Here is a 21,194-nt window from a genome sequence, read left to right as displayed (position 1 = left end):
CTTAATAGATCCTCACTCCCATCTGAAACCTCATGATCACAGTCTTTATTTACCACAGCTCTATCATCATTCTGGTCTTCTAAGTTCATATCAGAATGTTCCATTAAGCTCCTCTTTACAACATTCTATGGCCTCTATAACCTGTGTTTCTAAACCTTTTCAAACTCTTCCCACAAAACAGTTTCTGAAACAAACCTCATGGACAGGTATAGTCATACCTCTTGGTGCCAATTTCCTATGTTGTTGTTTATATCAGGTATTTTGGTTATAGAGACAACATAACCAAAATACCATTTTGGTTATGTTGTCTCTATAACCAAAATACCTTGTATAAACAACAGAAAAGGAGGAATGATTTATTCTTGACTCACAGTTTCAATGATTTTAGTCCATGCTCAACTGGCTCCATTGCTGTGGGCCTGTGGTAAGACCAGACACCATGGCAGAGAGGATGAAGTGGAACAGATATGATTTCCTCATGGTAGGTAGAACAGAGAGGAAGAGAGAAAGAGGTCATAGACAAGATATAATAGTACTTTGAGGGCATGACATATGACCTACTTCCTCCAATGAATCCCTACCTCATCCATTTTCCACCACCTCTCAATAACACCATTAGTTTGATAATCCACTGATGAGTCAGAGCCCTCACGATCCAATCACTACCTAAAAGCTCCACCTCAGAACGTTGTTGCATTGGGGACCAGTCATAAATTATTGAACACTTTGGCCCTAAGGTTAAAAATAAGTCAAGAATGTGTACTCTTATTACTTCTAAACACCACTGTAACTGGAGGATACTAGATGAATGGATAATAGGTAAGTGATAGATATATAGATAAAAGAAAGAAGTAAAACTGTACTTTTAATATGTGGAATCATTCTATATGCAAAAAATCCTAAAGAATATGCAAACCATGGCTAGGGATATAGCTTAGAAGCAAAATCCTTACTTAGCATGTGCAAGCTTACCAGGACAACTGAATAAATCTTAAAAGGTCAAGTGCCAGCATCTAAAAATAAATTGCACTTATATACTCCCAAATAAATAGAAATGAATTTTAAAGAAATTACCATTTACGATAGCATCGAATAAATTTAGTGAACAATTTTAGTGAACTATTTTTAAGACTTCAATAGTAAATACAAAAATTTTAGAACTTTAATAATTGAATTAATGGAGTATTATTATATTCATAGATTATATGATTCAATATTGGAAAGATATGAATTATCTTCAAATTGATTCATAGATTTAATGTAATGTCAGTTAATTTCCCCCAAAAAATAGGTGTTTGATTTTAGGTTCTTGAAGTTTCCAGAAGAGGACTTAGACTAGCTAAAGTATCTACATAAAAAAAGCCTTTACAAATAGTGGTGCTGGAACAACTGAATATTCATATAGCAATAAAGCAAAAAGTAAAAAAAAAAAAAAAACCTTCAAATTTGACTTCAGCTACACAAACTAAAATCAATTCAAGGTGAATCATAGATTTATATTTATACAGTTCTTAAGGAAAATCTATATACTCCATATCCCCTTTCAGTTCTTTTTAGTTAAAGTTTGTGACATCGGAACATGGGGGTAGGAAAGATGGTGGAAGGAGATGAAGTACATGGATGAAGACACGAATGGTGTGACTCTACTTTGTGTACAGAGATATGAAAAATTGTGCTCTATATGTGTAATATGAATTGTAATGCATTCTACTGTCATATATAACAAAATTTTAAAAAATGTGACATTAGTTAAGTGGCTGATTCTTACTTGAATATTATATTTGTAATGGTTATGGTATTATAGTGATGATCATTATTGATATTTGGTATTTGCATAATTTTTTGTTTTTTCAGGGTTTACATTTATTAATGTCTTTATTCATTTTCTTTCTTTTACATTTTTTGAGATTACTTTGGTTATTTTTCCAAAAAAATATATAATGTCAGCAATATACTTCCCATTAAATGTGTCATTAACTGAATCCCACTCCCTAAAATTTTTGTTAGTATCTACTATCAAAGTCTTAAAAAAATAGCTCACTAAAATAGCTCATTAAATTTATCTGATGTTTTTGTAAAAGATAATTTCTCTAAAATTCATTTCTACTTATTTGGTAGTATATAAGTGCAATTTATTTTTAGATGCTGGCACTTGACCTTTTAAGATTTATTCAGTTGACTTGAATCAGGCAATGAAATGTTTCAAGCTCCATATTAATTAGTATAATATTGTTAAAAGAAAAAAATTAACAAATTTAACAGTTTATTTAAGCAAAAACTGATTCATGGTTCAGACAATACTCAGAGCTAGAAGAGGTTCAGAAGAGTGTTGTTCTGTAACATGGAATGAGCATTTATAGACAGGAAAGAAAGCAAAGCACAGGATATTATGAATTGAACTCAGGTCATCATACCTGCTAGGATTAGACAAGCACTCTACGACCAGTCTATATCCCTAGCCCTCAATTTATGTTTTGAGGTCTTCTTAAACCAGTGAATCACATTTAAATTTTTATTCTTTTTTAAACATACAAGAATTTTCCAAGTAGTTTTTTCTTCTTTTTCTTCTTCTACTTCTTTCCTTGAGACCAACTCCTGCTATATTGCTCAGGCTGAACTCCAACTGTTGAATTTAGGGAATCCTCTTGCCTCAGTCTCCCAAGTAGTTAGAGATATCTACTTGAGGTAGGATATCACAGAGGAAGGGTATGGTAGAGGAAAGCAGTTTAGCTCAGGATGTGATAAGAAGCCAACAGAGTGCTCTGCTCAACAAGAACAAAATGTAAACCCCAAAGGCATAACCCCATTTCACCTCTAAATTTGTTGCATTGTCTCACACAGGAGCTTTCCGGGGAAACGTACTATCTAAACATAATAAAAACAAAACAAAACAAGCAAAACAAAACAAAACAAAAACACATTTTTTAAGACGCGTTCTTGCTATATTTCCCAGGTTGACTTTGAGCTCTGAGCTTAAGGGATCATCTTACCTTAACTTCCTGAGCATTAAGGACTTTAGGTACATGCCACCAGACGTGGCTCAAATGTACAGAAATTTAGAACCGTACCTTCCTGGCGAATCGAAATTTTTATGTTATAAAATATCCCCGTTTATCTCTGTGATGATTAGTTTTAGGCCACCCTGGTTAGACTGTAATACTCAGATATTAAATTAAACACTAATCTAAATTTCTGTGAAGGTATTTTGTAGATGTGGTTAACATCTGCAACTAGCAGGCTTTAAGATTAAGTTCAATAATTTGGGTTTGACATATTAAAGCAGTTAAAAGGCCTTACAAACAAAAATTTAGATTTCCTAAAGAAATTCTGCCTGTGAAATGCAACATAAGTGCCTACCAGAGATCCCTAGTTTTTGAGTTGTCTTCCAGGTTTTGGACTTTCTAGCCCCCACACTCATGTAAACTGATTCCTTGAAGTCTGTGTGTCAGTCTGTCTGTCTATCAATCAAAAATTGAGTTCTGCTTCTCAGTAGAATCCTGGGTGATAGAATTTCTAATGATACTAATTGCTTCAAAGTTTAACTTACATAATTATACCAGTTGTTACTGCTAGTGTTTGTATGGTGTATATTTTTATTCTCTTATTTTTAAGCTTTATTATATTTTAGATCTTCATATTTTAAATAGTGCATATGGGTATTTTTGAGAGTTCAATCTGATAATCTTTGAATTTTTAATTGAAATATTTTGTATATTTTCACACAATTTATGTACCATGGACTTTCTTTTATATCTAATTGTTTAGTATCATTTTTTTTTATTTTTTAATGTCCTCTCATGTACTAATTAAGATTTATTTACTAACAAGCTTTTCCCAACTATTGGCTTGTTGATTATCATTTTATAATTTGGTAATCCAGGAGATTAAAGCAGAAATTTCCAAAATTCTTATACATTTGTTCTCATTCCTCTTTCCAGAACATAGAAGAATTTTAATATCATTTGCACCCCTCCTCACATTCATGAGTTGCATGATGTATTTTATCTATCATCTATCTATCTATCTATCTATCTATCTATCTATCTATCTATCTATCATTAATCTATCACAAACACCACACTACTTTCTTTGTTGGAATAATTGTTAATATTTTATCATCATTCATTTAGATTCAGCAAGATGGTTGCCTTTTTCTTTGTTCTTCATTTATTGCTATTCTATGAGATCATTTTCCCTGTGCAAAAACAAACAAAAGAATTTTAGCATTTTCTTGATTGTGAACTTGCTGATGATACATTTAAAATTTTTACTTATCTTAAAAGAGTTTTATTTTATTTACACTCGAATAATATTTTCCATGAATACATATTTCTTGATGACCTTGTTTTTCCTCCTCAGCATTTTTAATGTCTCATCACAGTGTCTGCAGGATTAAATAGTTGTTTTGAGAATTTAGCTGTCAGTCTTATTGTTGCTCTTTTAAAGGCCTTTGCTTTATATTTACTAGAAATTTTAACATTTTAGTGCTTTTTTCTTTGGTTTTGAGTCATGTTACTCTGATGTGATTAATGAAAAATTAATTAATGAAAAGCTGTGATTTTCATTTCATTTTTTTATTATTGGTTGTTCAAAACATTACAAAGCTCTTAACATATCATATTTCATACATTTGATTCAAGTGAGTTATGAACTGCCATTTTTACCCCGTATACAGATTGCAGTATCACATTTAAGTCCGTTTGAGAAACATAGTATATTGTCTGTTTGGGACTTTGTGTCTTCTGTTTAAAAACTGTCAACCCCTATTGCTGTAACTACTGCTTACCCTATTCTCCCCTTCCCCTTCCACTAAGATTACATTTCCTCCTATTTCCTTGTCTCTATTTGTAAGTGTATTTTCCATCATATTTTTCTCCCATCTGTAATCTGTACCTTCTTCTGTCATATCTGTAATTCCATGGATTATTTTTTAAATTATGCTAATTCCAGAATATTAATTAATTTTTTGGTTATTTATTTTGTTCAATCTGATTATTATTTTGCATTTGCTATAGTTTCTGCAGTTCCCAATTTTTTATTTTTTATTTTTTACTTTTTGAATATTATATTAAGTAAGTGAATTTAAAAATCCTCTGTAGGTCTTCTTAGAGTGTATTCTTGTCCAAAGTATTGTATAATCTGTGTGTTCATTTTTTCAGGGAATATTAGGTTTCTATTATAATAGCACCAATACTTTCATGTCTAAGATGATGTTTTGGTCAGGCCACTGAAGGAACAGAAAATACTGAATCACTGTGATTCCCCTTCAGTAACATCATAAAATTATCCTAAGAATATAATTATAAAAGTCAAATTTGTCACTATGTACAAATTTTTTTAGAAAATTCTTGTTACTAGTAAGTGCTCTGGAAACTTTGGCTATTATTAATTTGCACCAAAATGGTGTAAAACATAACCATAGAAATACTAATGGTGAATGTCAGTAGATGTTGGTATTTCAATGAGTTATTTTATTACTCTTGCATGCTCCAGATCACTTGAGTTTTTTAGACCTGAGAATTCTCTTCATTTGAAAATAAAACTATATTTTACAAATTACCATAACATAACATAAGGAGAAAGTTGGATGCATTATAAAGAATGCCATATTAAGAGGGAATCAATGTGTGTTTAGCACAGCTCTGAATAAAGTTCCTCTGTAGATCTACTTATAATACTGATGATGTCAAAGAAGTCCACAATGAAATAGAATAACAGGGTTTTCAGGTAGAGATGTGCACCAGGCATTAGAAATGTGTCTGTAGCAAAAGGGATAAGTCAGGAAATATAATCATTATAGAGAAAAGAGTAACCAAATAATCAAATCATGCAATATAACAAGGTAAACAGATCCAAGTAAAGGCTCAGACTTAAGAAGTCATGAAGCAAAATGCTGAGTTCTGGGTAAAGTGTTTTCTAACATAGTGACCTGGGCACAAGTAAAATGCTAAAGAGGAAGATAAAGAATCCAAATGTGACCATAAAATTAATATGCTATTCAGAAGCCATGTGAAAGGAGTTATTCAACAATAGTATAATGATATGGTTAGAGTGGACAAAAATTGAAATAAATGAAGATAAGACCAACTGAGAATAGCGTTTCAGAAATATGAAAGAAGTAGATTATGGGGTATTTTAAAAAGGTAGGGGTAAAATTGGAGCAGTAAAACCTTATTGTTCCTGCAAAGACAGGATAGATTCAGTGAGGTAACTGGATAAGCCAAGTCAAAAAATCATTTTACCAAGACAAGCTTCTTTAAAAATCAATTCTGAGACATAGTTCCAAGTCAAAACAATCCAAAACTTCATTCCATGTTCAGACTCACTCATAGACATATTCAAGAAGGAAAAAAATCATATTAATACTCACATATTTTCTAATTCTCAAGAATTTTTTAGCATTATTGTCTTCCATGTGGATGTGACAGGTCTTAGTGATTTGTCCTTCCCTGTGCTTCCTCCACCCCACCCCCAACTTGGGCCAGGTTCTAAATTTGAGTCTACTGAATAATTTATTTTATAGAAGCTTAGTCATTGTATTCTCTTTGCTTTGTAATTTTGGTTTCAATTTCCCTTACCTTTTTTTAATAAAGTGGACATATTCTTGTAAAGCCCAATGCTTACAGAAAAGCCATAATGTAATAAAGAATAGTGTGAGAGCTATTTAGAATGTAACCAAAACTATGTGCTAGTAAAATTTACTTCAAGTCCTGATAACCTGGATCATAAACCTATATTCTCTATTAATGTACTGCATAATAACTTTCCCTATTTTCTCCTTTTGATAATCAAAAGGAGATATGACTTCTTCTCTTTTCAAAATCTCACAGTGAAGAGAGACTTTCATGCATCCTGAAAACCTTTACCAAATGTATCATAAATTTTGTATTTTGAAAAAGAAAACAGTTTCAATATATTTTATCCTTTGCTTTGACTTTTAACATATTAAAAAGTCTACAAATGTGCAAGCATATTGTTTCATTATTCCCTGGCAATCAAATATAGTACATATGCAAGAAAACTTCCCTATAAGTGAGTTATTATGAATGTAAAGAAGAGAGAACATAAGCAAATGTTTATAAGAAAAATAGGAAGGTGGAGAGGTAATATCTTTCAAATCTGTCATGTTCTTCTACTTTTTCTACTTCAAAGCCACTGGCAATAAGCACTTCAGTGTCTCATGCATTGTATTCCAGGGCTTCTAAAATAAGACATGGATAGTTTTCAAAGACCCCTGTAAGTATAAATGAAAGCCAATGGCTGGATTGACTAAATGATAACTTAGAGATATAGCCATGGTAAAAATTGTTTAAATTGAAGATTTGAATTTTTCCATAAAGAAAATTTTTCCTTGTCACCTGTTCCCATTGTTCTTGTTATTTCAATCAAAAATTTTATGGTTTACCATATAGCAATAAGCAAATGATGTTCTTTTTGAAAAATCCCTGATAATGAATGCAAACTTTCAGTTTCTTCATATGATGAACAAAGATGCTTTGTGGTTTTATTGTTTATCAAATTACAAATAAAGAAAGTAGAAAATGAAACTATCCCAAAAGTGGAAGTCATTTCTTTCTGCTTACGTGATAAGCTGTAGTCACTGGCTCTAACAATGACTATAAAAAATAGATGTTCTGAAACTTCTTAGAGGCTGAGGAGGATCAGTGGAGTAGACCTCAAGAATGGCACATGATAAAATATCACTTATGGAAGATTCTTGGAAAATCCTTGAAGAGTACCATATAGATGAAGATCTGGGCTTCGCTCTGCCAAATCCACTGGTAAGAGAGGGTGGTGAAATAAGGGGAAATATCACAATTGGAGGCAGAGTTTGAATAACTGTGTCTCTCTGTTCTTCAAATTTTCCTCCTAGAAACTCAGAAATATATGTAGTTCTTATTTACCTAATAGAAATTAAGAATGATTAAATAAAGAAACCATGGAAGGTATTTTACCTTTACAAAAGGACTATACTATAGATAACAAAAGTTGACTGATTACAATCGTTTTTTTCTGAGGGTATTCTGAAAAGGCCAAAGTTATAAATGTCCATGAGTCATGCAGAAGCCCCTTTATCTAGTGATATCTGTCAAACTGGTCAAAGTTTGTGCTCTTGATTTGATTTGATTTATGAAATGATACATCAAGTAACTTTCGTCTTATATGAATAATGGTTACTGTTTACTAAGAGTAAGATGCAAATGAGTATGAAATACCTAAACAATTATATTTTGCAAGTTTTAGCTATAAAGCACAATGCATATGGAGAAAAATGCTTGCTTCAAAATTACATGTCCCTAAGTTGTATTCTAAAGAATGCCACGTATATCAATTTATCATTAATATTTTAATTATCACACATTTAGAGTCAGAGGGCAAGATAGTCATACAGAGGTGCCCAGCACTCACCTCTTTCACAAAGAAGCACCAGCATAACAAATAAAAGCTGAATTTTGAGGTGAGTGATTTTGGAACCCAGCAAGGTAGAGACAAGAACCCTGTAAGATACAGTCTTGGGAGAGTGGAGAGTATGGTATAAAGCTCACCGAAAAGTGCGACCCAGGTCAAGGAAAGGGGTAAAGTCCCAGCAGACCTCTGTGGCCATCAGTGGAAGTGTAACTGATGTGACTCTGCAATCTGTATACGGGGTAAAAATGGGAGTTCATAACCCACTTGAATCAAAGTGTGAAATATGATATATCAAGAACTATGTAATGTTTTGAACAACCAATAAAAAAAGATAAAAAAAAGAATTAAATGAGAAATGCATATGAAATTAGTGAGCAGAAAGCCCAATCCACTAATGAGATTTTCTTCTGTTCAAAGAACTTAAAATCTAGTTGAAATGGAAAAAATATAAAACACAAAATTACTTAATAATAACATGTAAGATATACTCCATAGGATTTATAATGGAGAAGATTGATGTTGAATGGTATACTAAGGAAGGTTTTAGAGCATCTGTTGGGTTGAATTTTGAAAAGGATGCAAAATGAAAGTGCTTAAAGAGAGAAGAGGTGGAAAACAGAGAAGATCTTGAGCCCTGTTTGTCAGGTGGAAAGCACAGGCTGGTGTTTTCAGACATGTACGGGTTTGTTGGGGCAATGATGCACAAAATGTACTTAGAAGCAAGGGGAGTCATCCTCAGGAAACCAACACTATTTTACAGTAACTTCCACTAGCAAATCAAAGTCCTATTTTTTTCTTTCAAGGAGGAACTACCTCATGATTATGATGCCTGGATATTCATTGCTAAAAATCTTCCTGAACTGATTGAGAATGGCCAACTTCGAGCAGAAGTTGAGAAGGTTTGAAATATATATTACATTTGTCTTCTTGTATGGTTGCTTAACATTTTTAAGTTGATTTCTAAGCCTAAATTAGAAATTGGGTCAAGAGTGAATTGGGTCAAGTCTCTCCATTTGTTCTCAGATACCACTGCTCAGCCTTGATGAGCTCCAAGGACATAAGTCACAGCGACTCGCACATTTGGTTCTGGGATACATTACGATGGCATACGTGTGGGATCGAGGTGATGGAGATGTCCGAAAGGTATGGAGATTTTCTGATATTTCTTACGCAACATGAGTGAAAATGAAATCCAATTGATATTTAATGTAAACAATTCCAGTGTCTGGTTATAGGTTCCAGAGCATTTGCCTATCATGGGTGAGGTCCTGAGTTTGATCACCTGTACCACAAAAAAAAAAAAAAGAAAAAAGAAAAAAGAAAAGAAAAAGAAAAAGAAAGAAAGAAAAAAATAAGAAAAAAATTTCAAAAAGTACTATAACTGTACTTTTAAAGTTAAGATGAGAGAACAAAAAGAAAAGAAAAGAACAGTTTACTGATTTAGCATATCAACTGTTATGATTATACTTGCCTTTTTCTTGTATAACACAGTTGCTCCATCCTATCCATACACATATGCATTTGACTTCTTTAATTATATTGTGAACACTTTTTAGTTACTACACAATCATCCTAATTGTTTGCAATAATGTACAACTGTTCATTGAGTTACTGAACTTTTGCTTACCTACTAAATCTTCTATTGATAAATATTTAACTTTTCAAAAACATTCCATTATAAACCGGGCATGGTCACACGTGCCTGTAATCCCAGCAGTTCTGGAAGTTGAGGCAGGAGGATGCAGTGTTCAAAGTCAGCCTCAGCAACTTTGAGAGGCCCTCTGCAACTCAGTGAGACCCTGTCTCTAATAAAATACAAAAAAGGGCTGGGGATGTAGCTCAGCAGTTAAGTGCCCCTAAGTTTAATTTCTGGTACCAAAATAGAAAAAAATCAGTATTATATATGACACTACAATAAATATCTTTGAATGGCTCTTCATGGTTAATGTGTAAGTGCTTCCATCTATCAACATAGAAGAGTATCTTGGTTTCCTTCAACTCTTATCAACATAAAACAACCTTAATTTTAAATCATCTTTTATATATATTTATAGGTATGTATTCATGTGTCAGTCATAGTCTTACTATTAAAATAAAAATAGCAGTGATGATCACATTGTAAATTAGGCTCATATTCGGTATCTGTCCTGTAATGCTGCTAAAATCCTTGCCTTCCCATCTCTTGTAGTGGTCCCAGATTGAGCCAGTGCAAACACAGGGGTTCCAGTTAAATTTGAATTTCAGATATGCAATTATTTAGTGTATGTGTGTGTCCTGAAAAATGCAAATTTGTTGGACATCCTGTATTTTATTTGGCAGCCACAATCTTATCAAACCAATACTTGAACTTTATTTATTTATTTGGGGGGAGGTTACCCAGTATTGAGCCCAGAAGCACTCAACCACTGATCCACATCCCCAGCCCTATTTTTTGTACTTTATTTAGAGACAAGGTCTTACTGAGTTGCTTAGCACCTTGGCCATTGCTGAAGCTTGTTTTGAACTCTATATCCTCCTGCCTTAGCCTCTGGAGCCGTTGGGATTACAGGTGTGCCCAACCCCACCTGGCTCTGAATTTAAGAATAAACAAGATTCAAAGGGCGTCTTCTACCACTTAGTGAACACTTTCCTTTTTTAGCAAAGCTAATTAGTGTTTTATTTAGTTATTTTTCTTATCACACTGTACTTAAAGGCAGGTGACCACATATGGTCCACCCATGTGATGAGTCATTTCTGACACATAGGGATAGAAGTTGTTGTTCTGCATGATCCTGGGAACAACTCATGCTAATCATTAAACTACTACATCCAGATTGGGATGATGCCAAACAGTCTAAAACTGGTTCTAGTCTTATAATCTAACTTAAAAATTCTTTAAGTGAATGATCTCAATAGATTTGCTAGAAATATGTGTGTCTGTACTGAAAATCAGTCTATGCTAGTTGCCCTGAGCAGAAATACAGAGGACTTAAATAGTAGTTGGTGTCACCACTAATGCTCAGAAGACAGAAAAACAAGGAAAGAGGAAAAACACTGACCAAGAACGTGAAGACCAGAAGGCATATAGTGTAATTGAAAAATAATAAATGTATCAGACTTTAGGTCAGAATTAAGAAAGAAAAGATGAAAGTGTATTTTTAATTTATCCTGATTTCATAGTCTTATCATTCTGAAAATGGTCTCAGGAGATAGTAGTTCTGTAAAACCAGTAAAAACACATTTCAGTGGGGCAGTTATTAAGAAAGAAAAAGTTAATAAACAAAATGTAAATCAATATAAATCACATTTTGCTTGAGAATTGGCAAGAAGTTATCATCTGAGTTTCATAGCAGCTGTATCTGTAATAAAGACATGTTTGAGCACTTTATTTCCTTTTCCAGATCAGTTCGAGTTAATTATTCAACTAAATGTCACCCCTTTTACCCCTATGATCATTATCTAAATCAGAGAGGGACAAAAATTTTCTTTGGAAAAATGTAACTATTTTGCCAGCTACAATGTTTCAGTCTTTAGAAGCACAAGCTCTGCAACATAAAGTATACATCCCAGTGTGATTTGATGACCAGTGATTTTGTCCTAACATTCTGTTCTCCTGGTTAAAGTCCTCAAAAGTCATTAAGCTAATGGAGAGTGACTTGGGTTATAACTCCTGTGGTTTTCACAAAACTGTGGCCTATGACTTATCATCATACCATCTCTATCCACTACCCCAGGCAGGCCATAATCCCTGTTCTTCCCCTCCTTAGATACACACATATATCAGCCACAGGCTGCTGATGACAATGATTATCCCAATTACTACATGGGACAGTACAATTATAAGCTAGGTGATAGTAGATGATGAAGTCAGGCAGATAAAGGATAAAATGTTAGTTTCATGGCTAAGGGAGTTATTGGAGAACTTTGCCTGGAAAGGAGGAAGCAGTGAATGGCTGTAAGAGCTCTCAGCATCAGCTTGCCTACTTAGCCATCTAGTTAGGCAGCATTAGACGACTGCAGAATCACCCTGTGTGGGCAGAAGCCTTTTATTCTGTGGCTGATTGCAGAGCAGATTGTACAAGTAGCAGGTTCAGAAAATGAAGAGTTGAGGAGGAAAAAGGGGCTGAGCTGTGTTTTCACTTCCAAACTCAGCAATTCCATGAGCCTCTATACCTCCTCTGAAGAAGAGAGAATGAAAGAGTTTAGCCAAAAGTGCCGTCTCAGTTGATGTAGTTATTTCTACAGTGAAATACAAAGCCAGGGTAAAGGAGCTCCCTTCTTCCACGACAATTAAATCTGAAAGACTTACTAAGCACCAAGGTCCTATGGTGAATCTTTCACGGGGAAAAAAAAAAAGTGTCCAGGAGAATTTCCTTCTGCATTGAGCTTCAAGAGTAGCAAACTGCACTTCTACTGTCTCATATCCAAAAGTCTTAATTACAAAGACTTTGAGTATCTTTGACATAATCAATTTTATATTTTTATTGCTGGTGAATAATGTGGTGTCTTGCATAGAAAAATTACTTAATAATTATTCGTGGGATAAATGGATGAGTGAAGGAGGGAAAATAGCTCCCATGGCTACTGGGAAGTAAAAGACACAGGCTTTGTACTCTGTTCTTTGTCTTCCTTAGAACCAAATTATGCCCACCCAAATTCAAAACATGAATGTTTAACAATTACCAGAGTTAAGTAATGAAATGTGGAAAAGAAAAAAAATCCACTTATTTGGTTTCAAATGCCATTATACAAAAGCAGTCAAGGTTTTGGTACCCAGAAAGCAGCAAAAAAAGTAACACACTTCAATTATTCAAACTAAGTATTGTGTTTTAATTAGGTCTTGCCAAGCAACATTGCTATTCCTTACTGCAAACTCTCTGAGAAGCTGGGACTGCCTCCTATTCTGTGTTATTCTGTGATTGTGTCTTGGCAAATTGGAAGAAAAAGGATCCCAGTGGGTATGTAAACTGTGATTATACCAGATGAATTGGAATGTATGTTATTTAAATCAAGATGTAGTTATTTATTGGTTTAATTTTTGACAGTATAGTTTCTCTGGTATTGTCTATTGTTTCTTGGACTATTGTGTCTGAAACTACAAATGTACAAAAGTGAGAGAGTGCTGTGTATTTAACATATAGTAAAATACATAGAGATTCTAAATGTTCAATTTGAATTTGTCTTTTGTATATAGGTATGCATGTAACCATGTCCCCAAACAAGCTTACAAGCCACAGAGTACTTCTGTGACCTCTGAAAAGTTCTTTGTGTCTCTTTTTATTCAATTCCCTTCTCTTTTCCAGGCAAATACATTCTAATTTGTCTTATCAGAAATTAGTTTGTTTTTTATTGCATTTTGTATCAATGAAACCCTAGAGTATATATGCTTTGGTGCCTTAGTTCCTTGGATTAACACATTTTTGAGATTTTACCAATCTATTTTTAATTAATTAATTTACTTACCTTTTTTGTTAATATATTATGATTAATACAAAACACTGAAACTCATTATACCATATTCTACATGCACATACCACACTTTGATCAATCTCCTTCCACAGAACATCCCTTTTCCTCCATTCTTCCCTCCCCTTGATTCCTTTGCTCTACTCTGATAATCTCCCTTCTATTATTAATTGATATTTTTATTATTATCATCATAATTTGAATTAATTTTTAAGTAGTAAGTTGCATGTAAGAGTTTTCAGCAGGAAAGCAGCAGTGTCTGCTTCTCAGAAAAGACTGCACAGAATTGAGGCCACTCCTATCCCTCAGTGTTGGGATTTGCTCCAACAAAGACCTGTGGCCATGGGTGTATACAGGAAGGAGTGTTCTACAGGTGGCTGTACCACAAAATGAAAAGATTTGATCTAGAAATTATCTTAACAGTAATAATGAGTTTTTACTATGTGTTCCTTGCATATTTAATTTTTAAATTTGTTTTATAAATTAAATATTTCCAATGCAATCTTTAAAGATACAAAAGAAAACACCAGTTTTTCTTTTTTACCTATGTCTTACCTCAGTTTGATCAGTAGTATTTAATCTGATAATAGTAACAAAAACCATTTGATTTCAATTACCTTTCTTTCTCTATTCCAATTGGCTCATGGCTTCCGGATTCATTCTACCAGGCCTATGACCTATGAGTAAGTATTCGAAGAACTATTTTTTATTCAAAGTGAATGTCGATTATCAAAGTATTACAAATACTTTTTTTAAATAGTTGATTGAATTCAGGCAAAAATAATTTAGGTTATTATTAAAAGAGCAAATAATCCCATTCCTTAAAACTATATCTATGATTTTAATATGACCATGTCTATTTAATATTATAGGTAGAGACACAAAAATACAACTTGATATGAATTATGGAATTTATATGCCTAAATACAAAATGAACATACATCTATGTATCTGTGATCCAATAAGCTCTCTGGGCAGAACTAGTTAACAATGTCAATAAGTAGTCATAAAGAAACCTGTTTTTGTTTGCTTGATTTTGCTTTTTACCAGTCCTTATTACTTTTGACCTATGTACTCGACATAGCCAAGGGCTGGAGAAACTAAGGTGTAAGCTTTTCCTAGTGAAGCTAGACTAATGGAAAGGAAAGACAACTTATGAAAATTGTATAATGTTGCATGATTAATAGAAGGGACAAGAAGATAAACTGCTAGGAAGTCTAATCAATTATCTAATCATATAACATATTTAAAGGGAAGAATCCATGAGGCAATTTATTTGAAGTGAGTCCAGAAGACAGGAAGGATGGCAGTCTATATAGCAGAGGACACAGCAAGTGTGAAGACTTGGAACTGACAGAAGTCTTGGTGCATTATCAATGCTGAAGGCTAGCTGGTGTCACTGTAGAGCGTGATGAAGATAACAGTAGGAGAAAAGGATGAAGAAATAAATTTATAAAAAGATTATCACTTATCTTGCCCAGGGACATACAGCAAGCAAATAAGCTACAGGGGTGGTCTGACCTCAGAAACCAGAATTCTAACTACCACAAAACTCACAGATACACAGACATTGAAACCATTTTTGTACCAATGCCAAGACTTCAACAGAAAAGAAAAATAGGGTCTAACCAAGTTATTTGAATTTCTTGGTCAATTCCTTTATATCAAATAAGCCACTGATAAATTGAGTGAGGTTCACAGAAAAAAAATTAATATATTTATTTAAACAAAAAATTACTCCTTCAAACTCTACCTCAGATTTCTCTTAAAACCTTGAATATCTATATCTATTTAATGGAATAGTAGAAACAGTAATATTTGTGGACTTTCTAGTTCTAATTCTAGAACAAAATTCCAAGTCCCAGTGTAATTTTACATATTATTTATTACTAATTGTATGATCTTAGATAGTGTGCCTAATATAGCTGTGTGTGTATGTATGTGTGTGTGTGTGTAGTTGTTGATTTAACATGTTTGCAAACTATAAGTTATACTAAAATATGCTGTGATTTTGCTAAATTATTGCCCATTTTACCTGATTTTCTTAGCAACATGGACATTTTGTTCTCGTTTCCTGGTGAGGACTGCAGTAAAGGATTCTTCCTGGTTTCTCTATTGGTGGAAATAGCAGCTTCTCCTGCAATCAAAGTATGTCCACTTAATTTTGAAATTTTTATGTCAATTCATAACAGAGTAATTCCTTAGTAACTGAATTATAGTAGCATGAATTGACTTTATGTTGGTTAAATACAACATAAGATCACTTAATTGGGGGTAATAGATTATCTTATAAAATATTTTATTTGCTTTTGTGTATCATCTAAAATATAAAACTAGGGGTCATATATTTAGAATCAAATTTGAAAATCCTGTAAGCAATGAAAATTTTCAATGCAATTTGTCATTAATAATACATAATGACATAATCCATTTTTTTGACTTTTAAAAATATAAATGAAGAAATAAATTTAATTTGTGGGTTAAGCTGGGGGAATTTTATATCAACGTTTAGTGGTAGGAGATCTTACATGTTTGTCTTTTATTTTTATTTTTTAAGGCAATTCCCATTATACTCAGTGCTGTGAAACAGCAGGACCAGGATACTTTGCAAAAGGCACTTCTTGATGTGGTTTTTTCTCTGAAAGAAGCCCTAAGAGTGTTTCAGGAAATTCATGGCAAGTATTGTACACATTACAACATTCTAAGAACAGTCAGATGTTTCTGATTGTCGGAAGGGTACAATCGGTTAGGAAATGAAAGTAAAAAAAAGCCGTCAGTGAGCGTGGTTTCACTTGTTATATTTATCTCATTAAATAATTCCACTTTCCATATGGTAGGTTTTATTATCTCCATTTTACAGATAAGGAAATATAAATTCAAAGACATAAAACACGGATACACAGGTAGTAACTAGTAAAGCCAGAATTTCATGCCAGATCTCTTTAATTCTGAAGAGATTTTTGCTTGCTTCTAATAATTATGAAGACATTTGCTAAATGGGAAGGAAATTTTAAATTCTGAAAAAAAAAATCTTAGCTTCTGCTTGATAAGAGGTCTTTGCTAATTCTGCTTCTTCACAAGTTCACTGAGAAGCAACAGAGAAAAGCCATTGAGCTCAAAAGTTGTTGCAAAATTAACAGCTAGAAAGCTACAAAAACCAAACAAACAACAACAACAACAAAACAACAACAACGACAACAAAAAGGTTTGCAAAAGGGCATATGCCCTACCAGGTAACAGATTTAACAAATATGTGAGTATTTATCACTGGGCTTGGAGCTACTGCTGATTGCTCCTTGGCAAAGGAGACACATTTTCAGATCAAATGTTAGTAAGTTTTGGGGAGGGAGACCTAGGGATATATATAGTCCATGGGGCTGCTGTGTTTGTTTGTTTTGTTTTGTTTTTAAATTTTTATTCCCCTCACTCTTCTGGGGGCCTAGTACATGTTAAGCAAGTGCTGTACCACTAAGTCCTATCTCCATCCCGGGTTTATTTCTTGCAAGCAGTTTATCTGTGTGTCAGTAAGAATATATAGCAGTACTAAAGAAATGTTGACAGTTTAACTGGCCTGAGGATGTAGAGTAAGGAGGTGGGTGGCTTCTTAAACAAGCAATGTAGCAGTCTGACAGTGGACCCCAATCCATGGACATGGGTGATGAGCCTGGCATCTCCACAATTGGTAGAAAAGTGAGAAGGGCTTGTCCACATGGGCTTTGTTCTGCATAGACTGACCTGATCCCTTTCCTGAAACCTGTTATAAAATCCTGTGAGTTATTTACAACACCTTGAACTCCCCGTATACCTCTAATGAGTCTTAATTAAACATATTCCATCTTTTTACAGAGTATGTGGACCCCAAACTATTTTTCAATGTTCTTCGCATATATTTGTCTGGGTATGTAGTCTTATGCTTGAATTTGGTTTATTTCAACTAATATAAAAACACACCAAATACTTATTGATGGTGCCTCACCATTCATGAGGTTTGGATAACAATTATGCTAAAAATGTATTTTGTAGAAAAAGAATAGATAGTATTCTCTGTTATTACTGGTCCAGGATTGCCCTAGAAGGGGAATGGGGAAACTTGTCACTTTAAATAGAGTGAATGATCTGGCTAGTGCAAAGGTAAGTGTCTTTTCTGGGAGTATTTATACCAAATTTTCTCAGAATAGCATTATTATTCGCATACATGAAAATTAGGGAGAGATTTGGATAAAGAATCACAAAATCTGTCTTGTCACCTTCTAATACCTCTAGAGCAAGATTTTAAATCAGAAAATTGACAATTAATATAAAGAATGATTTTTTTCTTTCCTTCCTGGTCTAGCTGGAAAGGAAACCCCCAGCTGTCAGAGGGTTTGCTGTATGAGGGGGTCTGGGACGCCCCGAGAAAATATGCAGGGGGAAGTGCTGCCCAAAGCAGCATATTTCAGAGTCTTGATATCCTTCTGGGCATAGAGCAGATTGCTGGTGGAGGTAAGTGGAAAATGGCAAATAGTAATCATCGCTTGCAATAATACAACTTGTGTCTTAATATTTATAAAGCTTCTTCCCTTTGGCATCTCATCTGAGCTTATTGGATGCTTTCAGGAGAATCAGAAAAGTAAGGATTACATGGCCATCATCCCATTTCACAGACGAAGAAGCAAAAACTTAAGAGGATAATGTGACAGGCTTCTTGTTAAACAGATAGAAAGTGGCAGAGCCAAAACCCAGATCCAATTCATCCTTCTCTCAATCTGGATTTGAATATGTAATTACAGGCTGATAGACTCTGGGGAGCCAGGATCACATGTTCTGAAAATGTAGGATGAGATTCAGAAAGAAAGTCACCTGCAAATGAAACCCAATTGTGAGCAGAATTTGGGGAGATGAAGGCCGCACTGACAGGAGAGGCCTGGCATATCTTGTGTGCAGCCATCCTATGGACCCAGCAGCCCAAACAGGCTTGCACAGGAGTTTAATGAGGAGCTACATTCTTCAGGAGCATTACCACACACCTGTCATCCCAGCTGCTGGGAAGGCTGAGGCAGGAGGATTGCAAGTTCAAATCTTTAGCACTTTAGCAAGACCCTCCATCAAAATATAATAAAATAAAATGAAAACATAGTTCAATGGTAGAGCATTTTTCTGGCATGTATGAGGCACCACACACAGAAAAAAAAAGAAAGAAAAAAAGATGAGCCACTTTTATATGTATTTTATATGTATTTCTTCTTAGAAAAACTTCTTCCCACTTAAGCTTCTATTTTATATACTAAGAGGAAAGCACTGGGCTAGGTGAAAGTGTTTTTTTTTTCTTAATTTAAAATGATCCTTTAAACTCTTTTAAACTCAATGTCATGACCTAACAAGTGTAGATTATTTATACCCTGCCTATAACATCAGCCTCTTGGAAGAACCAAATATAGTAGAAAAATGATAAAGAAAACACATATGAACATTCTTAGTATGAAAAATAATTTTTGCTCATTTTATTTTCAGGATTAACTGTAGTTTTGTGTAGTTACCATGGCTGGCTGGTAGCAGCCCAATAACTGTTTATCCTCCAAACAGGGTGATCTTAACCTCAGAACTTTTTGTTATAGTTCCCAGCAGTGATCTCCCATTTGCTCTGACCTCCCTCAGCCTTCTCCCCTGACTGGTGAAGACTTTGGCCTCCCTGTTACCTTGTCTTTATCTTGTTCCTTTAGGACCTGCTGCTGAGTTCCTCCAGGACATGAGAACATACATGCCACCAGCACATCAGGACTTTCTTTGCTTCTTAGAGACAGGTCCATCAGTCCGTGAATTTGTTGTTTCAAAAGATGATGCTGGCTTGCAGGAAACTTTTGATCAGTGTGTGGAAGCTCTGGTCTCCCTGAGGAGCTACCATTTGCAAATAGTAACAAAATACATTGTGATTCCTGCAAGCCAGAAACCCAGGGAAAATGAAATGGCAGAAGAGCCAACCGGACAAGAAAACAGAGGAACTGGAGGCACTGATATCATGAATTTCCTAAAGACTGTAAGAAACACAACCAAGAAGTCCTTTTTGAAGGATCGTTAATGTAACCCCAGCAAGGGTACATTTCATTGAAGCACAGAAATTGACATATTTTCCTGTCACTGTTCATTGAATCAGACCCATGAATTAATGATAGGTAGTAATTTACTAATGATACACCATAAAAAGATTTCTAAATATTTTTTTCTTTTATCTATGGATCTATGTAGGAAAATAACAAAAAATGATAGTATAAGGATGCTACAAATAACATTAGAAATATTGTAACGTTTATCAGTGGAATATAATGATTAAATTCAATAAAGAATCATGTAAGATCTAACAAATCTTGCTTCATTTTTGTCTACCATTAAATATTGCTCCAGATGAGGTATACTCCACACTATTATCCCTTCAGCAGGCCAGTGGATTCTGGTACTTTCAAAATGCTAGTGCTTGTTCATAATTACTCATTTATTTGTATTCTCTTTGCACAATAAGCTTCAGGGTGCCAGAAACATTCTGTACTATTTATTGGACCTGTGTTCCCTCAGCTCTTAGTAGATACTTAGCAAATAACTACTGAATGAATGAATGTATGAACACATCTATCAGGACATACAAGAAGAGGTCACCTTTGAAATGCAGTTTCTTCCTAGGTTATTGAGCACTAACACTCTAGCATGAATTTGTTTAATAATGGAATTCTGGAAAGATAGAGATGGAAAGGAACTTAAAAATCATCTAAGCCAATCTCTGCATTTTAAAGATGACAAAATTGAGGCTCAGAAAAGTGAAGTAACTTGCTTAGGGTAATAGTTGATATAAATAGGAAGAAATTTTGAGTTTTTGATAAGTCTTATCTTTTTTTTCTTTCTATTTGGAATAGATGAGGTTAGAGGGAAAGGAAGTATGAGTGAGGATAGGAAATGAGATGACATAGCAGGATCTTATCAGGAAGCAAATGGTCAGCCAGAAATTGGTTGCATAATGAAAGATAGAAGGAAAAACTATTCAATGCCCAGAGTGTGGGATTAGCAAGCACCTTGAATTCATGAAAAGTTCAGCTCTAAGGATAAGGAATATAATTCAGAAATTTCAACGAGTATGCACAACTATGTTTGAAGAAGGAAATGCAGTCACATACTTCTAAAATCAAAATGTCTAAATACCATTTTAACATCATTGCTCAAATACACCTATCCCAGTGAAATCTTGTAGCTTATAGCAAAATTTTACTTGATTGCCTACAAAAATAAGCTAAATTTCAATGGTAATCATACTTATTTGGTAAGATACATTTTCCTCCTTTTTCCCCTGTAAATGTTTCTGCAATTGACTACACATA

At 34.0% G+C, this 21,194-nt stretch overlaps 1 protein-coding gene across 1 annotated transcript; it reads left to right on the top strand.

The window, feature by feature from the left end:
* The first annotated feature begins 7,613 nt into the window (after nt 1-7,613).
* Nucleotides 7,614-20,186, top strand: LOC308635408 (indoleamine 2,3-dioxygenase 1-like). Its single transcript, XM_081269826.1, is given in 11 exon segments — nt 7,614-7,781; nt 9,213-9,308; nt 9,433-9,552; nt 13,226-13,303; nt 13,306-13,346; nt 14,523-14,537; nt 15,903-16,002; nt 16,412-16,529; nt 17,701-17,752; nt 18,188-18,336; nt 19,554-20,186. Coding segments are annotated over 11 exon segments (1,224 nt in total). The 5' UTR covers nt 7,614-7,682; the 3' UTR covers nt 19,910-20,186.
* The last annotated feature ends 1,008 nt before the right edge of the window (nt 20,187-21,194 follow it).

The sequence above is a fragment of the Spermophilus citellus genome (assembly GCF_964194105.1).
Source record: "Spermophilus citellus genome assembly, chromosome: 16".
In the NCBI taxonomy this organism is placed as follows: Eukaryota; Metazoa; Chordata; class Mammalia; order Rodentia; family Sciuridae; genus Spermophilus; species Spermophilus citellus.
Note: the sequence above shows the minus strand (reverse complement) of the source record. Positions and strands in the feature narration are given on the sequence as shown.